The sequence below is a fragment of the Aquarana catesbeiana genome, linkage group LG12, assembly GCF_042186555.1.
Source record: "Aquarana catesbeiana isolate 2022-GZ linkage group LG12, ASM4218655v1, whole genome shotgun sequence".
In the NCBI taxonomy this organism is placed as follows: domain Eukaryota; kingdom Metazoa; phylum Chordata; class Amphibia; order Anura; family Ranidae; genus Aquarana; species Aquarana catesbeiana.
In genome coordinates this window covers 18,929,034-18,948,279 of record NC_133335.1, presented here as the reverse complement: position 1 = coordinate 18,948,279, position 19,246 = coordinate 18,929,034, and the positions used below count along the sequence as shown (strand labels likewise).

The 19,246-nt window shown below is 43.1% G+C and overlaps 1 protein-coding gene across 1 annotated transcript in view; it reads left to right on the top strand.

Moving 5' to 3' along the window:
• The window catches only part of TM9SF4 (transmembrane 9 superfamily member 4), a 44,077-nt gene that overhangs the window by 6,757 nt on the left and 18,074 nt on the right, over positions 1-19,246 (top strand). The window contains exons 2-9 of the mRNA XM_073607294.1: positions 6,960-7,073; positions 7,162-7,261; positions 10,479-10,647; positions 14,173-14,302; positions 15,416-15,539; positions 18,718-18,836; positions 18,917-19,028; positions 19,176-19,246. Coding sequence (XP_073463395.1) covers positions 6,960-7,073; positions 7,162-7,261; positions 10,479-10,647; positions 14,173-14,302; positions 15,416-15,539; positions 18,718-18,836; positions 18,917-19,028; positions 19,176-19,246 — 939 coding nt within the window. The remainder of the gene's footprint in view (positions 1-6,959; positions 7,074-7,161; positions 7,262-10,478; positions 10,648-14,172; positions 14,303-15,415; positions 15,540-18,717; positions 18,837-18,916; positions 19,029-19,175) is intronic.

The window sequence follows — 19,246 nt, the reverse complement described above, 5'->3', positions numbered from 1 at the left end:
TTCTTTCACCAATGTCTTTCTTCTTGTCACTCTTCCATAAAGGTCAGATTTGTGGAGAACACGACTAATAATTGTCCTGTGGACAGATTCTCCCACCTGAGCTGTGGATCTCTGCAGCTCCTCCAGAGTTACCATGGACCTCTTGGCTGCTTCTCTGATTAATGCTCTCCTTGCCCGGCCTGTCAGTTTAGATAGACGGTCATGTCTTGGTAGGTTTGCAGTTGTGCCATACTCTTTCCATTTTCGGATGATGGATTGAACAGTGCTCCGTGAGATGTTCAAAGCTTGGAAAATTTTTTTATAACCTAACCCTGCTTTATACTTCTCCACAACTTTATTCCTGACCTGTCTGGTGTGTTCCTCGGCCTTCATTATTCTGTTTGTTCACTAAGGTTCTCTAATAAACCTCTGAGGGCTTCACAGAACAGCTGTATTTATACTGAGATTAAATTACACACAGGTGGACTGTATTTACTAATTCGGTGACTTCTGAAAGCAACTGGTTCCACTAGATTTTAGTTAGGGGTATCAGAGTGTGACTGGGTTCACACTGGTATGACAAACACTCCGACATTGGGAGCACATGTCACGTGACGTGTATAAATCAATGGTTCCCTAGGAGATCCGTCTTAACTGGTCGGTCTGACTTTGAAATGGTTCCTGCACTACTTTTGGTCTGACTTTGATCCTACTTCAGCCCATCGAATATCATTGAAGTCTATTCATCGTCTTAACTGATTTTGGCATGCGACTTGTGCTCTGAGGTTCTTGAAGGGGAAACCCACGCCAAAAAAAAAAAAAACGGCATAGAGTCCCCAAGACCATATAAGACCTTTTGGTCTGGTATGGATTTTAAGGGGAACCAGGCCTAAGCCCAGGTTCACATTGAGTTGCGGGACTGAAGCTGCACGATTTCACTTCCGCCTGTCAGTCCCAATTTGGGCTTCGATTTCACAGACATCTGTGCGGGTTTCTGCACAGATGTCAATGGACATCGCACCCCGAAATAGCAAGAAGTAGTACAGGAACTACTTTTTCAAATCGGACATTTTTGGCCTACAGTGAAAATCATAAAAAAAAGAAGTCTGAACTAGATTTATAGAGAAGGAAGCTAGCAATAGGTCCACATTCAAAACCCAACTTAAACATCATCAATAATGTGCAGTGCCTCTATACAAATTATATATATACACACACTATATTGTCAAAAGTATTGGGATGCCTGCCTTTACATGAACTTTAATGGCATCCCAGTCTTAGTCCGTAGGGTTCAATATTGAGTTGGCCCGCCCTTTGCCGCTATAACAGCTTCAACTCTTCTGGGAAGGCCGTCCACAAGGTTTAGGAGTGTGTCTATGGGAATGTTTGACCATTCTTCCAGAAGAGCATTTGTGAGGTCAGGCACTGATGTTGGACAAGAAGGCCTGGCTCATGTGTGTATATGTATGTACGTCTATCTATCTATCTATCTATCTATCTATCTATCTATCTATCTATCTATCTATCTATCTATCTATCTATCTATCTATCTATCTATCTATCTATCTATCTATCTATCTATCTATCTATCACATATAAAGCAATAATGTCCCATTAACTGTGATGATATATTGATTTTAAGTCCCAGAACAAAGTGTATATCAATGAGGAAAAATGGGGGTTCTTCTAGTGTTCAAAGAAAACCTTCCACTTTCAATCTTAACACAAGGCTCGACAAATCCCAGGCACCAGGTCGCCCTGGCGCCTGGGCTACACTGCAGCAGCGATCTGGATTCTCTCCATGTGCCCCCCCTCCCCCATGGGTGCATGGATTAAGAGGTCGGGCTGGCCGATAATTGAGGCTGCAGCTGGATACATGCTCTTTTGTGGGAACCAGTGTCTTCCTCTGACTGCCTGCCCACCTCTGACATCTCCTTCCCAGTTTGACAGCTGTGTGATGGGGTTGCGGTTGCGGGCTTGATCTGTCATCGTTTCCTTACCACCGGTGAGTGGACAGGGATTGCATATCATTGCCACCTCATGAGTGCCCCTAGAGTGCTGCCTCATAAATGCAACCTATCAGTGCAGCCTCATCCGCGCCCATCAGTGAAGGAGAAAATTTTTTTTTTTTTTTTTTTTGGTTTACCACCTGGCTTGAGCAATTTGTATTGCCCGACACCCTGGACATGCAGTTCCGGGCGCCGGACAGCTGATTTAAAAAACTGGCTTCTAACTTTTTTTTTAACTGGCTCCTAGATTCAAAGCAAATTTGTCAAGTCCAGTCTTAACCACACCACCACTTGTGCTCAGTGCTAATAATGCATTTAGCAGATTCTGTGCTGCCATTAGCAGCAAGCAGCGCTTCAATATCCGATAAAAACTCCCAGCCTCTCATACACGACCATCCAACTGCTAGATAGGTCCACAGGTGTCCAAAGTTCCGATGTTTGCCAGAAGGGAACATCACACTGTGCATGCAAGGGCTGTATGGAAAGAGGGTGCTCACCACATAGAGCCACACCGAAGGGTCTGACATAATGTAGTATTTTTTATTTTTATTAATTTTTTTTAACAAATCAGTATAATAGTAGTAATTTATTACAATGTAAAGGATTCACATAAAATCGCATAAATCCAAAAGAATGACATGACATATAAAAACAGCAATTCGTATCCACTTAATAAGCTGGTCGCCAATTCGGATCCCTGGAAATGGCGGCGTGAGGTCAGCTCGTAATCCAGCCCCAATCCATTTCGTGCAAGGGCACATCCTCAGAGGGCATTTGGTGCATTTTTGGCCTAAATTTATTAAGAAATTTAGATTTTTTTAAAATAAGTTTTTATTGGATTTGTTTTATAGCAGAAAGTAAAAAATAATATAAATGTATTTATTTATTTTTTTCAAAATTTTTGGTCTTTTTTTTTTTCTTTCTTTTATATAATAAAAAAACGCAGAGGTGATCAAATACCACCAAAAGAAAGCTTTATTCATGTGAAAAAAAGTAATTTCATTTGGGTACAATGTTGCATATACTGTGCAATTACCAGTTAAAGTAGTTACTTGGTTCCCGACCGGCTCACACAGATATACTGCGGCAGAATGGCTCTCCTGGGCGAAACCCCGTATATATACGGTTTTGCCCAGGAGAGTCACCAGAGTGCGCGCGAGCACCCTCTGCATGTCCCTGGCGGGCGCAACCGCGTGCACAAGAACCAACACTGGGGTTTGTGTGTGTAAACACACAAATCCCTGTTCTGTCAGAGGAGAGAAGACAGATCGTGTGTTCCTACAAAGTAGGGACAGCGATCTGTCATCTCTGCTAGTTAGTCCCATCCGAACACAGTGAGGGAACACACGGTTAACCCCTTGATCGCCCCCTAGTGTTAACCCCTTCCCTGCCAGTGACATTTATACAGTAATCCGTGCATATTTATAGCACTGATCGCTCTATAAATGTCAATGGTCCCAAAAATGTGTCAAAAGTCTCCGATCTGTCCTTTGCAATACCGCTAAAAATCGCAGATCACCGTCATTACTAGTAAAAAAAAAAACAAAAATAAAAATGCCATAAATCTTTCTCATAGTTTCCTATAGTTTGTAGACGCTATAATGCAAACCAATCAATACGCTTATTGCGATTTATTTATTTATTTTTTGTACCAAAAATATTTAGAAGAATACATATTGGCCTAAATTGCTGAAGATTTTTTTTTTTTAATTTGGGGATACTTAATATTTATTATAAAATGAACCATAGTGCAAGAAAAAACGGCCTAAATAGCACCGCTCAGCGCCGAAGGAAAACACTCTTCCAAAAATTGATGTAACCTGTATAAAACTAAATCTTAACCTCTATAAATACACAATAGTATTTGTAATTAAGTCAGCAGCTGCTAAAAAACATATCACAAATGAAAACGATAGCATTAAAAAGTCCAACACATCTTATGTACTTAAAATGCCATTGCAGCACTTATGTCAATTCATCCACATGTGACAAGCTTTTATATGACTCCACATATAAGATAAAAATGGTGAAGTGACTTCTTTAAATGGGTGAAGCTCTTGTTACTGTGACCCTAGTTGTTGTCACTCGTGCACCACATACTGGGAACACCACCACGTGAGTAAGACTCCCCTTAGTGCTGGTTCTTGTCAGACCTCAAGTCGCCCCAAGTCGCTGGACATAAGAAATTCCATTGAAGTGAATGAGAGCTGTCTTAATTTACACTACTGAAGTCACTCCGACTTCAGAAAAGGTTCCTGTACTACTTCAAGGCGACTTCTAGCCAACTTGTACCCATAGATTTCAATGAAAGTTGCCTCCAAGTTGGATCCTTATCTTAATGGATGTGATTCGGATCTGACATTACAGAAAGATTACCCAGGAATTCCCTGAAGTTGCCTCGCAAAGTCGTGCCGACTTTCAGGTCGCTGTAGTGTGAACCGGCACTTGGGGTATACACTCACCAGATATTGCTATTTCATGCGCCTTAAGGTAAAACTTTTGTTGTCGCTTCGAAGGCATTTCCTAATTCTGTTGGGATTCTGCCCTGTCTCTCCACTCTGCTCTTCCCGTCCCTCTGACCTCTGTTGCTCGTATTACATCACATAACCCATCACACTCTGCTAGGATATCTGCAGCCATGTGTTTCCTCATTCCTAACAGAGTGTGATGGGTGAGTGAGGTAATACGAGCGACAGAGGTCAGAGGGACGGGAAGAGCAGAGTGGAGAGACAGGGCAGAATCCCAACAGAATTAGGAAATGCCTTCGAAGTGAAAACAAAAGTTTTACCTTAAGGCGCATGAAATAGCAATATCTGGTGAGTGTATACCCTAAGGGGAGTCTTACTCATGTGGTGGCGTTCTGGGTATGTGGTGCACGAGTGACAACAACTAGAATCACCGTAACGAGAGCTTCACCTATTTAAAGAAGTCACTTCACCGTTTTTTCTTATATGTGGAATCATATATAAGCTTGTCACATGTGGATGAACTGACATGAGCGCTGCTATGGCATTTTAACCACTTCAATACCGGGCACTTATACACCTTCCTGCCCAGTCCAATTTTCAGCTTTCAGCGCTGTCGCACTTTGAATGACAATTGCGCAGTCATGCTACACTGTACCCACAATACATTTTTATCATTTTGTTCTCACAAATAGAGCTTTCTTTTGGTGGTATTTGATCACCTCTGCGGTTTTTATTTTTTGCTAAACAAATTCAAAAAGACCGAAAATTTTGAAAAAAAAAGTTTTTTTTATGTTTCTGTTACAAAACTTTGTAAATAAATAAGTTTACTCCTTCACTGATGAGGTGACACTGATAGGCGGCACGGATGGGCACTGATAGGCAGCACGCACAGATGGGCACTGATAGGCAGCACGGATGGGCACTGATAGGCGGTACTGATGTACTGTAATGTATGGTACTGATGGATGCCAATCAGTGCCAAACAATAATGCCTGCCAATCAGTGATACCCATTGTGGGCACTTATTGGTATCCCTGGTGGTCTAGGGTAGCATACCTGGTGGTGAAATCCCTGGTGGTCCTAGTGGCGTCCCTGGTGGTCCAGTGTGGGCATCCTCGGGGGTGCTGCACTGATAATCGATCAGCACAGACCCCTCCGTCTGAGGAGCAGCCAATCGGCTCTCCTCTACTCACATCTGTCAGACGCGAGTCAGCGGCTCTTCCTGTTTACTCCGTGATCAGCTGTGATTGGACACGGCTGATCACGTGGTAGAGTCCGTCGGAGACTCTTTACCTAGATCGGTGTTGCGGTGTGTCAGACTGATGCACCGCAATAACGATCGCCGCAATGTTATCCTGAAGACATCATATGAAGTCCGGTTAGGTTATTGAAACCACTTTGCCGCTGTCATTTTGCTATATGGCGGGCGGCAAGTGCTTAAAGTAGATGTAAACCCAATGACATCCTTTCTAAACTACAGCCATAGGGGTTATCTATAAGGAAATACATGCCTCCTGCATGTATCTTTACCTGTCAAATGTCTCCCCTCTGTCTGTTATGAGACCCGAAAAACTGCACATTCTGTGGGTGGGTCTGTTGTCTGGAGCTCGGTGGGTGGAGTCGTGATGTCAGTAGACTCCCCGCCCACCTCTACACTTCTTGTCAACATGCATTTTTCTCCTGTGTATTTCTGCTATGATCTCTAACATCCAGTGAAAAGACAGGAAAGTCACCACATGACTTCAGCATGCCAAATCATGGTGTGGTGTGGAACATCCAATCCTTGCAGAGCTGCTGAAGAAAGGAGTGGGGGAGGGAATTAAAAATAATGCATGTCTCTTAGGCTAGTGCACGAGATATGTAAATCACCTGTCACTCACAGCAAGGGGGAGGATTTGACAAAGTTTTTCTCAGTTTGTCAAGAATTGTCTCACTGAACAGTAAAAGAGGATTGCTCAGAGCTGGATTAACTCTGTGTGGCAAGACTGGGCTCAAATGATAGGAAATCTTATACTCTACAGTATGATATAAATTTTTTTTTTACAGTTTACATCCACTTTAGGTACATAAGATGTGTTACTTTTTACTATAATAAATAATCATTGTTTTTTTTTTTTTTTTTTTTTAAATTTCGAATTTTTTTTTAAAATTGACGCTCTTTTTTTGTTTATAGCGCAAAAAATAAAAACCGCAGAAGTGATCAAATACCACCAAAAGAAAGCTCTATTTGTGGGGAAAAAAGGATGCAAATTTTGTTTGGGTATAATGTCGCACGACCGCGCAATTGTCAGTTAAAACAACGCAGTGCCAAATTGTAAATAGTGGTCAGGAAGGGGGTAAGATCTTCCGGGGCTGAAGTGGTTAAATAGCAAAAAATGGCCTGGTCAAAAAGGGGGTAAAACCTTCCGCGGCTTTAGTGGTTAATATTGTAATAGGGACAATAAAGTTTACGTTTTACAGCTTTGTTTTGACTGTCTTTTTTTTTTAATCTTTTTGCTGTTAGGTGACCTATGCGTGGCTGCTGATCAGCCTCTGCCTACTTCATGGGACAGGTGCCTTCTATGTACCCGGTGTGGCACCCATAAATTTCCACAAGGATGACCCTGTGGACATTAAGGTGAGAAGCCTTTTACATCATCAGCCTGTTAATAAATAATGACTGCTGCTTTTTGTTGAGACGTGTGTCCCTTTGCTTTCTCTACTAGGCTGTGAAGCTTACCAGCTCCCGGACTCAGCTGCCATATGAATATTACTCCCTGCCTTTCTGTCAGCCAGGCGAGATCGCATACAAGGCGGAGAATCTGGGTACGTTTTAACCTGGAGGTACCAATGTGGAAGGTATAGGCCAACTTTTCTTAACCAGGGTCCCTCCAGAGGTTGCTAGAGGTTCCTTCAGTAATGAACAATTTCTCACTGTCAGATAAATAACCACTGACACCAATGATCATATTCATTTTCTAAGAAGGGGGAGTATTCTCACTGCCAGGTATGCAAATTTACCATTATCTGTACATATATCAATTATTAGCAGGGGTTCCCAGAGGTGTTAACAAGTATAAGCGCAATAACTCCGGATTCATATAACTCCCAGTGCGGATCTGCTAATAAGTAAACGTTCTAAAATAGAGCTATGAGTGATAAATAGTCCATATAGCGTACACAGGCTAATAAAGTCTATGTGGTGATGCTGAAAGGGATAAAAAAAATTGTGTTTTTTTGCAGTCCCAAAAGTGTTAAATCTTCTTTTTTAAATTTTTCTTAACCGAATAACTTCTTCAAATCCGTGCTATAGCTGAATGACGGCTACGGCGCGGACCTACTTTGCTGGGAATGCGTCAGTAGACGTCCTCCCGTGCCCGAGCGGCCAGTGCGCCCCCTGCAGGGTGTGCGCGGCGTGCTCTGTGATCAGCGAGTCAATGAGATTCGGCTGATCACAGATCGGAGTAAGGGGTCGGTCCCGACCCCTTACCACATGATCAGCTGTCAGCCAATGACAGCTGATCATGTGATGTAAACAGAGCCGGTAATTGGCCATTTTTTTCTCCTCGCGCTGACACGATCACCGGCAGCGCTCAGAGGGACATCGGTCCCGATCAAGGAAAACAGCTGCCACCTCATCTGTGCCCACCTGTGCCACCTGCCAGTGCCACCCATCAGTGCCCACAGTGCCACCTATCAGTGTCACCAATCAGTGCCTCATCAACATTGCTGCCCATCAGTGTCACCTATTAGTGATACCTATCAGTGCCACCAGTACCATCTTATCTGTGCCCATCAGTGCAGCCTATGAGTGCCCACAAGTGCCGCCTCATCAGCGCATATCAATGAAGGAGAAAAATTACCTGTTTGCAAAATTTTATAACAAACTATGAAACATGATTTTTTTTTTTTCAAAATTTTCCATCTTTTTTTGTTTGTCTAGCAAAAAATAAATACCACCAAAAGAAAGCTCTATTTGTGTAAAAAAAAAAAAAAAAAAAAAAAAAGATTAAAATCTCATTTGGGTACAGTTTTGTATGACCGCGCAATTGTCATTCAAAGTGTGACAGCGCTAAAAGCTGAAAATTGGTCTGGGCAGGAGGGAGGTTTAAGTGTCCGGTAAGCAAGTGGTTAAAGACCGCTCCACATACATATACTGCGGCAGGGCAGCTCTTAAGCACACAATCATGTACCTGTACCTGGTTTCTACTTTCTGGTCTGGGGCGCACCGCCGGAGACCCGCTCCCCTGTGACTGGATACGGTGGGAGGCAATTGGCGGACACTGTGTCCGCCGGGAACCCATCGATCATTTGGAGATGGGGAAAAATGGAGATCTTGTGTTTCTAAGCAGAAACACAGATCTCTGTTTTCCTTTAGACCCCTTTCACACTGAGGCATTTTTCAGGTGTTTTAGTGCTAGAAATAGCGCCTGAAAAATGCCTCCCATGCCTCCCCAGTGTGAAAGCCCGGGTGCTTTCACACTGGGGCGGTGTGCTTGCAGGATGTTAGAAAAAGTCCAGCAAGCAGCATCTTTGGGGCGGTTTGGGCACGATGTATACAGCGCTCCTAAACCGCCCCTGCCCATTGAAATTAATGGGCAGCGCTGCCCAAACACAGGCACTTTTAACCCTTTCTTTAGCCGCTAGGGGGGGTTAAAAGCGTCCCGCTAGAGGCTAAAAAGCGCAGCTAAAACAGCTGTAAGGCGCCGCTAAAACTAGCTGCGCTTTACCGCTAACGCCGGGCGCTTTCAGTGTGAAAGTAGCCTAAGTCAAAGCACATCCCCCACAGTTAGAAAGCACCCCCTAGGGACAACCCTTTGATTTGTTAACTCTTTCCTTGCCAGTCTTATTAAAGCGGAGCGCCGCCGAAAAAATTTTTCTTAAAAGTCAGCAGCTACAAATACTGCAGCTGCTGACTTTTAAAACATGGACACTTACCTGTCCAGGGCGCCCGCGATGTCGGCACCCGAGGCCGAAGCGTCTCTCCGTCCTCGGGTGCTGCCGCCTCCATCTTCGGTAAGGGAATCAGGAAGTGAAGCCGTGCGGCTTCACTTCCCGGTTCCCTACTGCGCATGCGCGAGTCGCGCAGCGCAATACGGATGGTCCCTGCTGCCTCTGGGACCCGTGTGTTTCCCAGCAGGCAGCGGGGAGGGAGCAGGAAGTGGCGTAAATAACCGCAGATTCTGTGGCTATCTATGCCGGAAGTGGGTACAGATACCTGTAATATACAGGTATCTGTACCCCCCTCCCCCCTGAAAGGTGCCAACTGTGTCACCGGAGGGGGGGAGGAACCTATGAGTGGAAGTTCCACTTTTGGGTGGAACTCCACTTTAAGTACAGTGACAGTGCCATTTTTTTTTTAGCACTGATCACTGTATTGGATTGAGATTTGTCCGCTGCAATATCGCAGTCCTGCTAACAAAACGCTGATCGCCGCCATTACTAGTAACAAATATTTTAAAAAGTCCCTTAATCTATCCCATAGTTTGTAGGTGCTATAAACTTTTGCGCAAAAACATGTAGCAGAATACATATTGGCCTAAATTGATGAAGAGATTTGATTTTTTTTACATTTTCTTTTTTTATTGGATATGTTTTATAGCAGAAAGTAAAATATATAAAATATTTATTTATTTATTTATTTTTTAAATTGTCGGCCTTTTTTTTTTTTTTTTTTTTTTTTTTTTTTTATAGCGTAAAAAATTAAAACTGCAGAGGTGATCAAATACCACCAAAAGAAAGCTCTATTTGTTGGAACAAAAGGACAATTTTATTTATGTACAGCGTCGCACGGCCGCACAATTGTCAGTTAAAGTAACGCAGTGCCATATTCGCAAAATAATGGCCTGGTCATAATGGGGGTAAAACCTTCCAGAGCTGAAGTGGTTAAACCAATGTAGTGGTGTTAAAGGTTCACTCCCTGTGTTGCACAGCACCAGTAAAGGGATGACATGACTATGTGATTCGAGTTCCTCTACATGTATGTATTTTGTGAGTTTAGATGTGTGCACGGAGCTCTTTGATAACTGTTTTTCTCCATTAGGTGAGGTGCTCCGTGGTGACCGCATAGTCAACACACCATTCAAGGTGTTGATGAACAATGATAAGAAGTGTGAGATTTTGTGTACCACGTTCAGCAAGCCCCAGGTGCTGACTAAGGACCAGAGCAAACTGATCGCAGAGCGCATCCAGGAAGATTATTATGTCCACTTGTGAGTTATCAGAAGATACTGTGCGGTTTTACTTTCACAGTCTGCTCCATGTATGCTGCACAGCATTTACTGCTTATGGCCCCTTTCACACTTATGCGACCTGAAAGTCGCAAGGTTTTGCGGCAACTTTGATGCGACTTGAAGCAATGCCTTTGTAATCTTGAGGTCTATGGACCTCAAGTCGCATCAAAGTTGGACCAAAGTAGCGCAGGGACTACTTTGAAGTCGCACAGATATAAATGGTATTCATTGGAAATCATGGGGTAGGACTTGCCATGTGACTTTGCAGTCCCAAGGCGCACAAGTGTGAAAGGGGCCTATAATAGAAGATGATTTTTTTTGTGTGTTTTTGTTTTTTGTTTTTTTTAATCTCTTTACTGTAAGAGCGGCAAGGATGTGGAATTCCCTTCCACAGGCGGTGGTCTCAGCGGGGGTCATTGATAGCTTCAAGAAACTATTAGATAAGCACCTGAATGACCACAACATACAGGGATATGTAATGTAATACTGACACATAATCACACACATAGGTTGGACTTGATGGACTTGTGTCTTTTTTCAACCTCACCTACTATGTAACTATGTAATCATCGCTGAAACAAAATGTTAATTTTTCATTGTATTACAAAGGCCAACATTTTTTTTTCTTTGGTTATAGAGTGGAGATGGATTAGAACTAGAGATGCACCAAAATTTCGTCCGAAAATCGGCAAGCGTCCGATAATAGCAAGCGATTCTGCCGCGTTTTTACGGCGAATTCGCCAAGATTTTACCGCAAATTCAACATGATTTTTGCACCGATTTTTACCACAATTTTACTGTGCTTATGATGTGTTTTTCATAGGTCATGTGACTCAAAAACCGCATCAAAAACGTAACATGGGTACGTTGATGCATTCTTGCTGCGTTTTCAATGCATTTGAACTGAGAAGTGCGTTTTTTTTTTTTTTTGTTCGGTTTTTTTTTTTTACTACTGACCAAAAATACAGCAAGCAGGATTTTTATAACTTTAATGAAAGGCCAACGGATCATTGTGTAAACGCATAGAATTTAAAGAGATACATTTTTCTACAGCTTTTCTTGCACTAAAGGTGCCAAAAATGATTAGAATTTTATATATAAAAATGTAAATATTTTTTAAAAACTGTCATATTCTGTTTCAGTTTTCAGCCAAGTGCATCCTGCATTTTCGGTTTCGGCACCAAAATTTCTATTCGGTGCTCCTCGAATTAGAACACCTGTTAGGTTTTTATTGTTACCTGTGCCCTCGTTAGGGACATTCACCCTCCGCTAAAGTAAAAAGTAAAGTAAAAAGAAATCACATTTTCGGTTGTCCCTGGAACAATAATGGAGAGGAAATCTTCCAATGGGGAACTGGGGGTCCCCAATGGATTCCTTTAATTTGCAGGGATCTCCTCTCACTTCCTGTTATGCCTGTGGGACAGGAAGTGAAGGTAAATCTCCCCAGTGGGACACAGATGACAAAAAACTTAACCGAAAGGGTTTACTATACCCAAAATGAAAAAAAAAGTTTTGCCTATATTTCTACTTTAACTGCTTGCCTGCCAGGCTAATTATGACACTCCTGTCATACATGTAGAAAAATCTGTAGAAAAATCTGCATTTTTTGCTAGAAAATGACTCAAAACACCCAAACGTTATATATTTTTTAGGCAGATGCCCTAGAGCAGCGGTCCCCAACCTTTTTGGCTCCTGGGACTGGCAATTTTTGTGGGGGGCTATTCAAAGTCTGTCCTCAGCTCCCCTTTTTAGCACAGTCCCCCTTTTATATCAGTGTCCTCAGTTCCCCTTTACATCACTGTGCCCCTTTACATCGCAGTGCCCCTTTACATTAATATAAAGGGGGCACTGTAATGTAAAGGGGGCAATTTTGATATAAAGAGGACTGATCTGTAACAATTGCAGTGCAGTCCCCTTTTATATTAGTGCCCCTAGCAATCACAGCCTCCTCCATCACAGTGGGCCCCCCCCCCCCCCCTTTCCTCTCTAACATGACACTTCCCTATTATGTCTGCCTCCCCTGCCCAGGACTCGTATCTTTAGCGGGGCAGAGGCTGTGATTAGAGGTGCACCGAATGGGACAATTTGGGGCCGAAACCAAAAATGCAGGATGCACTTGGCCAAAAACCGAAAATGATGGTTTTTAAAACGTATTTATATTTTTATATATGATTGTATTGTATTCGACTTTTTATTTACTATCATCAATTTAAATGAATATGAATTTATTGTCGGCCATTATTGGCACCTGTAGCGCAAGAAAAGCTCAAGAAAAATGTATCCCTTTAAATTCTTTGTATGTCTTTGTATGTCTGCACACTGGTCCCGTTGGGCTTCCATTGTGGTGTAAAAAATCCAGCTTGGTGCATTTTTGGTCAGTAAAAAAAAAAAACGCACTAAAAACACACCTCCCAGTTCAAATGCATTGAAAACGCAGCAAGAACGCATCATTAACGCACCTGTGTTACGTTTTTGATGCGGTTTTTGAGTAACATGACCTATGAAAAACACACCATAAGCACAGAAAATCATGGTAAAATCGCCACAAATTCGCTGCAAAAACGCGGTGTGTTTTTCAGTGACGTTATCGGCACCTTTTCTCTTTTCGGCACCCTGCCGCTAACACCATTTTCGGCCGCCGAAATTTCGGTGCATCTCTAACTGGGGCTAACTGCAGCTTCACAGCTGGTTCCCTACTGCACTTCCTGAATGGCCCGGCAGTGGGGAAGGAGGATGGGGGCCAAACTTCTGAGTGATCTTTCCGCGGCGAGATCTCTCAGAAGTGGGGACAGGTACCTGCCAAAGACAGGTACCCGCTCCCCCCCCCCCAAAAGGAGCCAAATGGGACACCGGGGGGGGGGGGGGGAGGGGTGGGAGGCAGATAAGTGGAGCTTCCACTTTTGGGTGGCATTCAGCTTTAAGCTAGCTCACTAAAATCTTTTATGATCATTAACATGTAATTGCCTTTTTCAAAAGTCATTGTAATATTTGTAGATTTGAAGCTTTTGTTCAGATAATATCTGGCAGTCCAGGTCAGATAAGCCCACTGGAGCACCAGAGAAACGTAGTTAAATCTGATGAGTGAGGTCTGGTGACGGCCCCTGCTCATCGGTTTTAATAACTTCTTTACTCTATATAATTGTAGTGCTGCAAACTGTCAGTTCCAGGTCCTAGCCTGCCCCTCTGTGACTGCATTTTGTCTACCTCTGTGGTGCGTCCTCCATCTTCCTTTACCTGGTGAGTTCCAGTGTCCAACCCCTGATAGCAATCCCTCTATGGAGGTCCTTGCTCAGGCACGTTCTGGTATAGGGTGACGACCTCTGAGTGTTTATCGGCGAGTACAGCAACCCACTTGCACATGAAGTGAAGGCTCATAGACCATTTGTTTTTGCTTTCAGTAGAGTTCACTATTTAAAAGAAAAAAAAAAAAAAAAAAGGAACTTTGAAAGTAATTTCGTGTGCACTTGCATAATGTATGACCTGTCTTCCTGTGTGTGTCTCCAGAATAGCAGATAACCTGCCGGTAGCGACTAGACTAGATGTCCATCTTGGCAACGAGGAGGATGAAAAGAGGAAGGAGCGAGAAGTCCAGTTTGAACATGGATACAGACTGGGGTTCACTGACAACAACAAGGTAACTATGCAGTTATTGATTATCACTTATAACATACTAATGCTTGGTGTACTCATTGCAAATCTTCACAATGGACTTCTCTTATTTGGTCCCTTTTGGTCTGTTAAGTACACCATTAAAAGTGTTTTATTATATCTGTTGGATAACTGCAATAAAATACAGATTGATTCTGCCAGAAATGCTGTGTACTTTGCCTGTATTATACCAAGCAATCTTCCCATATCTGCTGAGGTTATTCTGTGTGGGAGTTGAGGAGACAGGTAGGTGTGCTGTAGTTCAGGACAGGTTTATAATCTCTGTTAAGCTTTTAATGTGCTATGTCAAAAATGGGGACGACCACATTGAAATTTCGATACATCTATGAACATACTAATAAAGATTACGCTTACATACATGTTAAAGTGGTTGTTAAGCCACTGTGTGAAGTACATGCAATCCCCTCGGTTAGAAAATGTTCTATGCCCCAGTGTCTGTGCTTTGTAATAAAATATGCCCATTACTACCTTATTTAACAGGGCCACTCTGTGCTCCCGCTACTCCTTGCTGCTCCCTCTCCCGATCTGACAGCTACAGCAGGAGGAGCTGAGGATCCCTCGCTGACATCAGTTGGGAAGAGAGAGCCAAGATGTCAGCCGGGTAGGAGAGCAGCGAGGAGTCACGTGAGTGCCATCTGGCGCTCTAAAATCAGGTAGTAATGGGCAATACTGTATTTTTTTACAAAGTACAGACACTGAGGCGTAGAATGTTTTCTAACAGAGGGGATTGCATGTGCTTCACACTGTTATTTCAGCAGCAGAAGGGGCCGGGACCTATCATAGAGCTGACAGGCAGGGAGGGAGGGAAGGGGGTGCGGTTTAGGCACGTAACTGACCACGGTGTCAGGGCTCAGCAGACCTAATAAACCGTGGTCCGTTTACGGAGGGGCGGGCAAAACCAGGCAGGATCAGCCAGGTATTTCAGGCAATAGAAGGGGCCAAATTGCACAAGCACGAACATGCTTTGAAGTAGAATCCAATTTGTTTTTGTTTTTTTGTTTTCTAGGGTTACAAACGCTTTTAAGGGGTTTACTAACCTCGTCGTCTTGTTTTTTTTGTTTTTTTTTTTTGTTTCCAGTTCTACTTGCACAATCACTTGTCCTTCCTCTTGTACTTCCATCGGGAGATAGTGGAGGTGAATCAGGAGCCCACGTTTAGGGTGGTGAGGTTCGAGGTGGTACCACAAAGCATCACAGTGGAAGGTAATAATGTGTGTCTGTTAGCAAACCTTAAAAGAAAAACTTTTGTTTTGAATTTGTGAAGCTGTCATCCAGAAAGTGAAGAAAAATGTCTGCAGGGTGTAGACTCATGTGTATTTGTCCTTACTAAGGAGGCCTGCATGCTGCCAAATTAAATGGATCCTATCATCCATTTAAACGTCAGTTTGTTAGTCAGTGAACTCTCTCCAGGTCCCTTGACTTATCCTGATATGATCCTAACTTAGGGGTCATGTAGATTTATAAATAAAGCATTCTTCATTGACCTGTGCCTATTTTTTTTTTAAGGAAGGTTTATTGTTTAATCGCTTCCAGACTGCCCCATGCATATATACTGCGGCAGGTGCGGCCCTTCAGCGCGAAATCACCTACCTGTACATGATTTTGTTTCCTGGGTCTGGGGCATGCAGCGGGATTGGACACAGCGGGAGCCAATCAGTGGGTCCCGATGTCAACCTGGACCCGCCGATCGTTTCTGAGGCAGACAGAACGGCGGTCTGCCTATGTAAACAAGGCAGATTGACGTTCTGTGACTGGAGAAGAGATCTTTTGTTTCTACTAAGCAGGAACACTGATCTCTGTCTTCTTACAGTACAAGCACCTCCCCACAGTTAGAAATCACTCTCAGGGAACACATTGAAACCTTTGATCACCCCTGATGTTAACCCCTTCCCAGCCAGAGTCAGTACAATGACAGTGCATATTTTTAGCACTGATCACTGTATTAGTGTCACTGGTCCCCAAGAATTTGTCACTTAGTGTCTGATTTGTCCACTGCAATGTCACAGTCCCGCTATAAATCGCAGATCGCCGCCATTACTAGTAGATTTAAAAAAAAAAAAAAAATCCATTGAAAAAATCCCATAGTTTGTAAACGCTATAACTTTTGCGCAAACCAATCAATATACACTTATTGGGATTTCTTTTTACCAAAAATGTGTAGCAAAATACATATTGGCCAAGATTTATAAAGAAATTCCATTTTTTTTTCCATTTTTTTTTTTTTTTTATTGGATGTGCTTTATAGCAGAAAGTAAAAAATTATGTTTTTCTTTATCGTACATCACGGGACACAGAGCAACCATAATAATGACTATATGGGTTATACGCCACCTACTGGTGGATGGACACTGGCAGATAGTCAAACAGTAAGTCCACCCCGTTATAACCCCTCCTACACAGGAAGGACCTCAGTTTTTTCACCAGTGTCTGTAAGCTGGAATGGTCACTGATGTGATACATGTGCTCTTGGAGCATACTTGGAGGTCTGCACGGTTCTGTTTAGAATCATGGACTTCATTCGGATGAATGTCTTGCCTTCTTTTCTGATCCTCAGTTGGCAGGAGTTGGATCACTGCATACTCTGGAGGTAGTTCTGGCGGTCAGAATTACTTGATTTGTCCGTACAGGTCAGGAATCCTGGTTTGTGCTGCCAGTGGAGCCCGGGATTGGCAGGAGGCATCCAAGTTAACAATTTTTCAATGGTTTTGCCAGTTAATCATTCAAGCCTATACTTACCTGTAAAATCCTTTTCTTGGAGTACATCACGGGTCACAGAGGTCCCTATCTTTTTTGGGATATTCATTGCTTTGCTACAAAACTGAGGTCCTTCCTGTGTAGGAGGGGTTATAACGGGGTGGACTTGCTGTTTGACTATCTGCCAGTGTCCATCCACCAGTAGGTGGTGTATAACCCATATAGTCATTATTATGGTTCCTCTGGGTTCCCTTGACGTTCTCCAAGAAAAGGATTTTACAGGTAAGTATGACGGAAAAATCCTAATTTTTCCAAAATTGTCAGTCTTTTTTTGTTTATAGCGCAAAAAATAAAAACTTTAGAGGTAATCAAATACCACCAAATAAAAGCTCTATTTGTGGGAAAAAATGACATAAATTTTATTTGTGTACTGCGTTGCATGACTGCGCAATTGTCAGTTAAACGCAGTGCCGTATCGCAAAAAATGGCCTGGTCATGAAGGGGGTAAACCTTGAGCTGAAGAGGTTAAATCTGTAAGTTGAAAGTGGTTCTATAGGCCCAAAGTTTTCTGCATTAAGGTAAAAAACCTTCTGTGCGCAGCTCCCCCCCACTGTATACTTACTTACCTGAGCCTGATTGCGGTCAAGCAATGTGCAGGACAGCAGCCCCCCCCCCGCTTCCGCTGCTGTCAATCGCAGCCAGTGAGGATGGGGGGGGGCACATCCCGGGTGTCAATGGACATACAAAGCTGGCTGCATGAGTGCCCGCCACAGCAAAAAAAAAAGTCTTTCCATTTTCCTAGCATACCAAGACATTAGTTGACTTGCTGTAGCTTCTAATGCACGTGGTGCAATGCTCACAGTGTGCAGGGAAATCAGAGTAAGCTATTTCAGTCCAGGAGAGGAGCCTGTTCAAGACTGGAGGGAAAGCCGGAGTTAGGTTTTAAAAAAAAAAAACCCGTGGTGATCTTGCCATGAAGGTTCTTGTTCAGGCATTTCCTCTGCAGGAGATCAGCAGCACAGAGATGTAACAAAGGATTAAAATATGGCGAGGACAAGGGTTTTATTTAATAAGGGGTAAGTATTTTACCTGCACGCACTCCACGGTGGTCGGTCTCATTGCTCCTCAATCCTTGTCAGCATGTCTCGCAATGCCATCATGGTGGAGGACTTGTTGGATTGCTCTCTGCTGGGCCCTTTGAATCCCATACCCACAGTTCCTGGGTCAGACATTTCCATGCCACTACCATCAGGTCAATGAGCGTGTGATGTCTTGCAGATTTACAATTGTGTGTGCATCAACCCCTGAGGAAGTGACGCTATGTCATGAAACGCGTCAGTTACATAGATGCAAGTTCACAGCTATTATGGATTGATGTTTGAAACACTGCATCTAGCTACGGAATTAATATGTATATATTGACCAATCTGCTTGACTATATGGCAATTATGTCACTGTTGATCTGTTGGAAATTGTATTTACCAATAAATCTTTACTTCGTTGACTTTATTGTTGAGTGTATTGCGCCTCGTCTAAAGTCCCCCGGGGCAATTTATGTTTCTTTGTATATTGTATGGGGATGGAGGCATCTCATGGGGCACATTCAACCATATTTCGTTGGTTAAGTATTTTACCTAAGCCTTATCCAGTTAGGACTTAAATATACTTTGATTTTTTTTTGTGTCAGATCTGAAGGGGACGGATGGGCAAGCCTGCACAGTAAAAGAAAGCTCCAATTCTGCCCCCCAGGAGATCGACCCCACAAAAGAGAATAAAGTGCTCTTTACATACTCAGTGCACTGGCAGGTAAGGTGCTATGCTTGCTTGGTAAAGGGGATTATGGGTAACAAAGCTCTTGCTCAGCTCTCCGCTTTTTCTGCCATTAGGAAAGTGACATCAAGTGGGCATCTCGTTGGGATACTTACCTTACCATGAGCGATGTACAGATTCATTGGTTCTCCATCATCAATTCTGTGGTCGTTGTCTTCTTCCTGTCAGGTGAGCAGAGGAGGGGACTGGGGGGCTACGAGGGGGCTTATGGAGCGCTAACACCTTTGAGGAATCTCCCAAGATAAACGGTGAATCAAATCCTATGCCTAACTGCAGCTTATCTTCAGATCTTAATGTTTGCTTTCTGTTTATCAGGTATTCTCAGCATGATTATAATCCGAACACTGAGGAAGGACATAGCAAACTATAACAAGGAGGATGATATA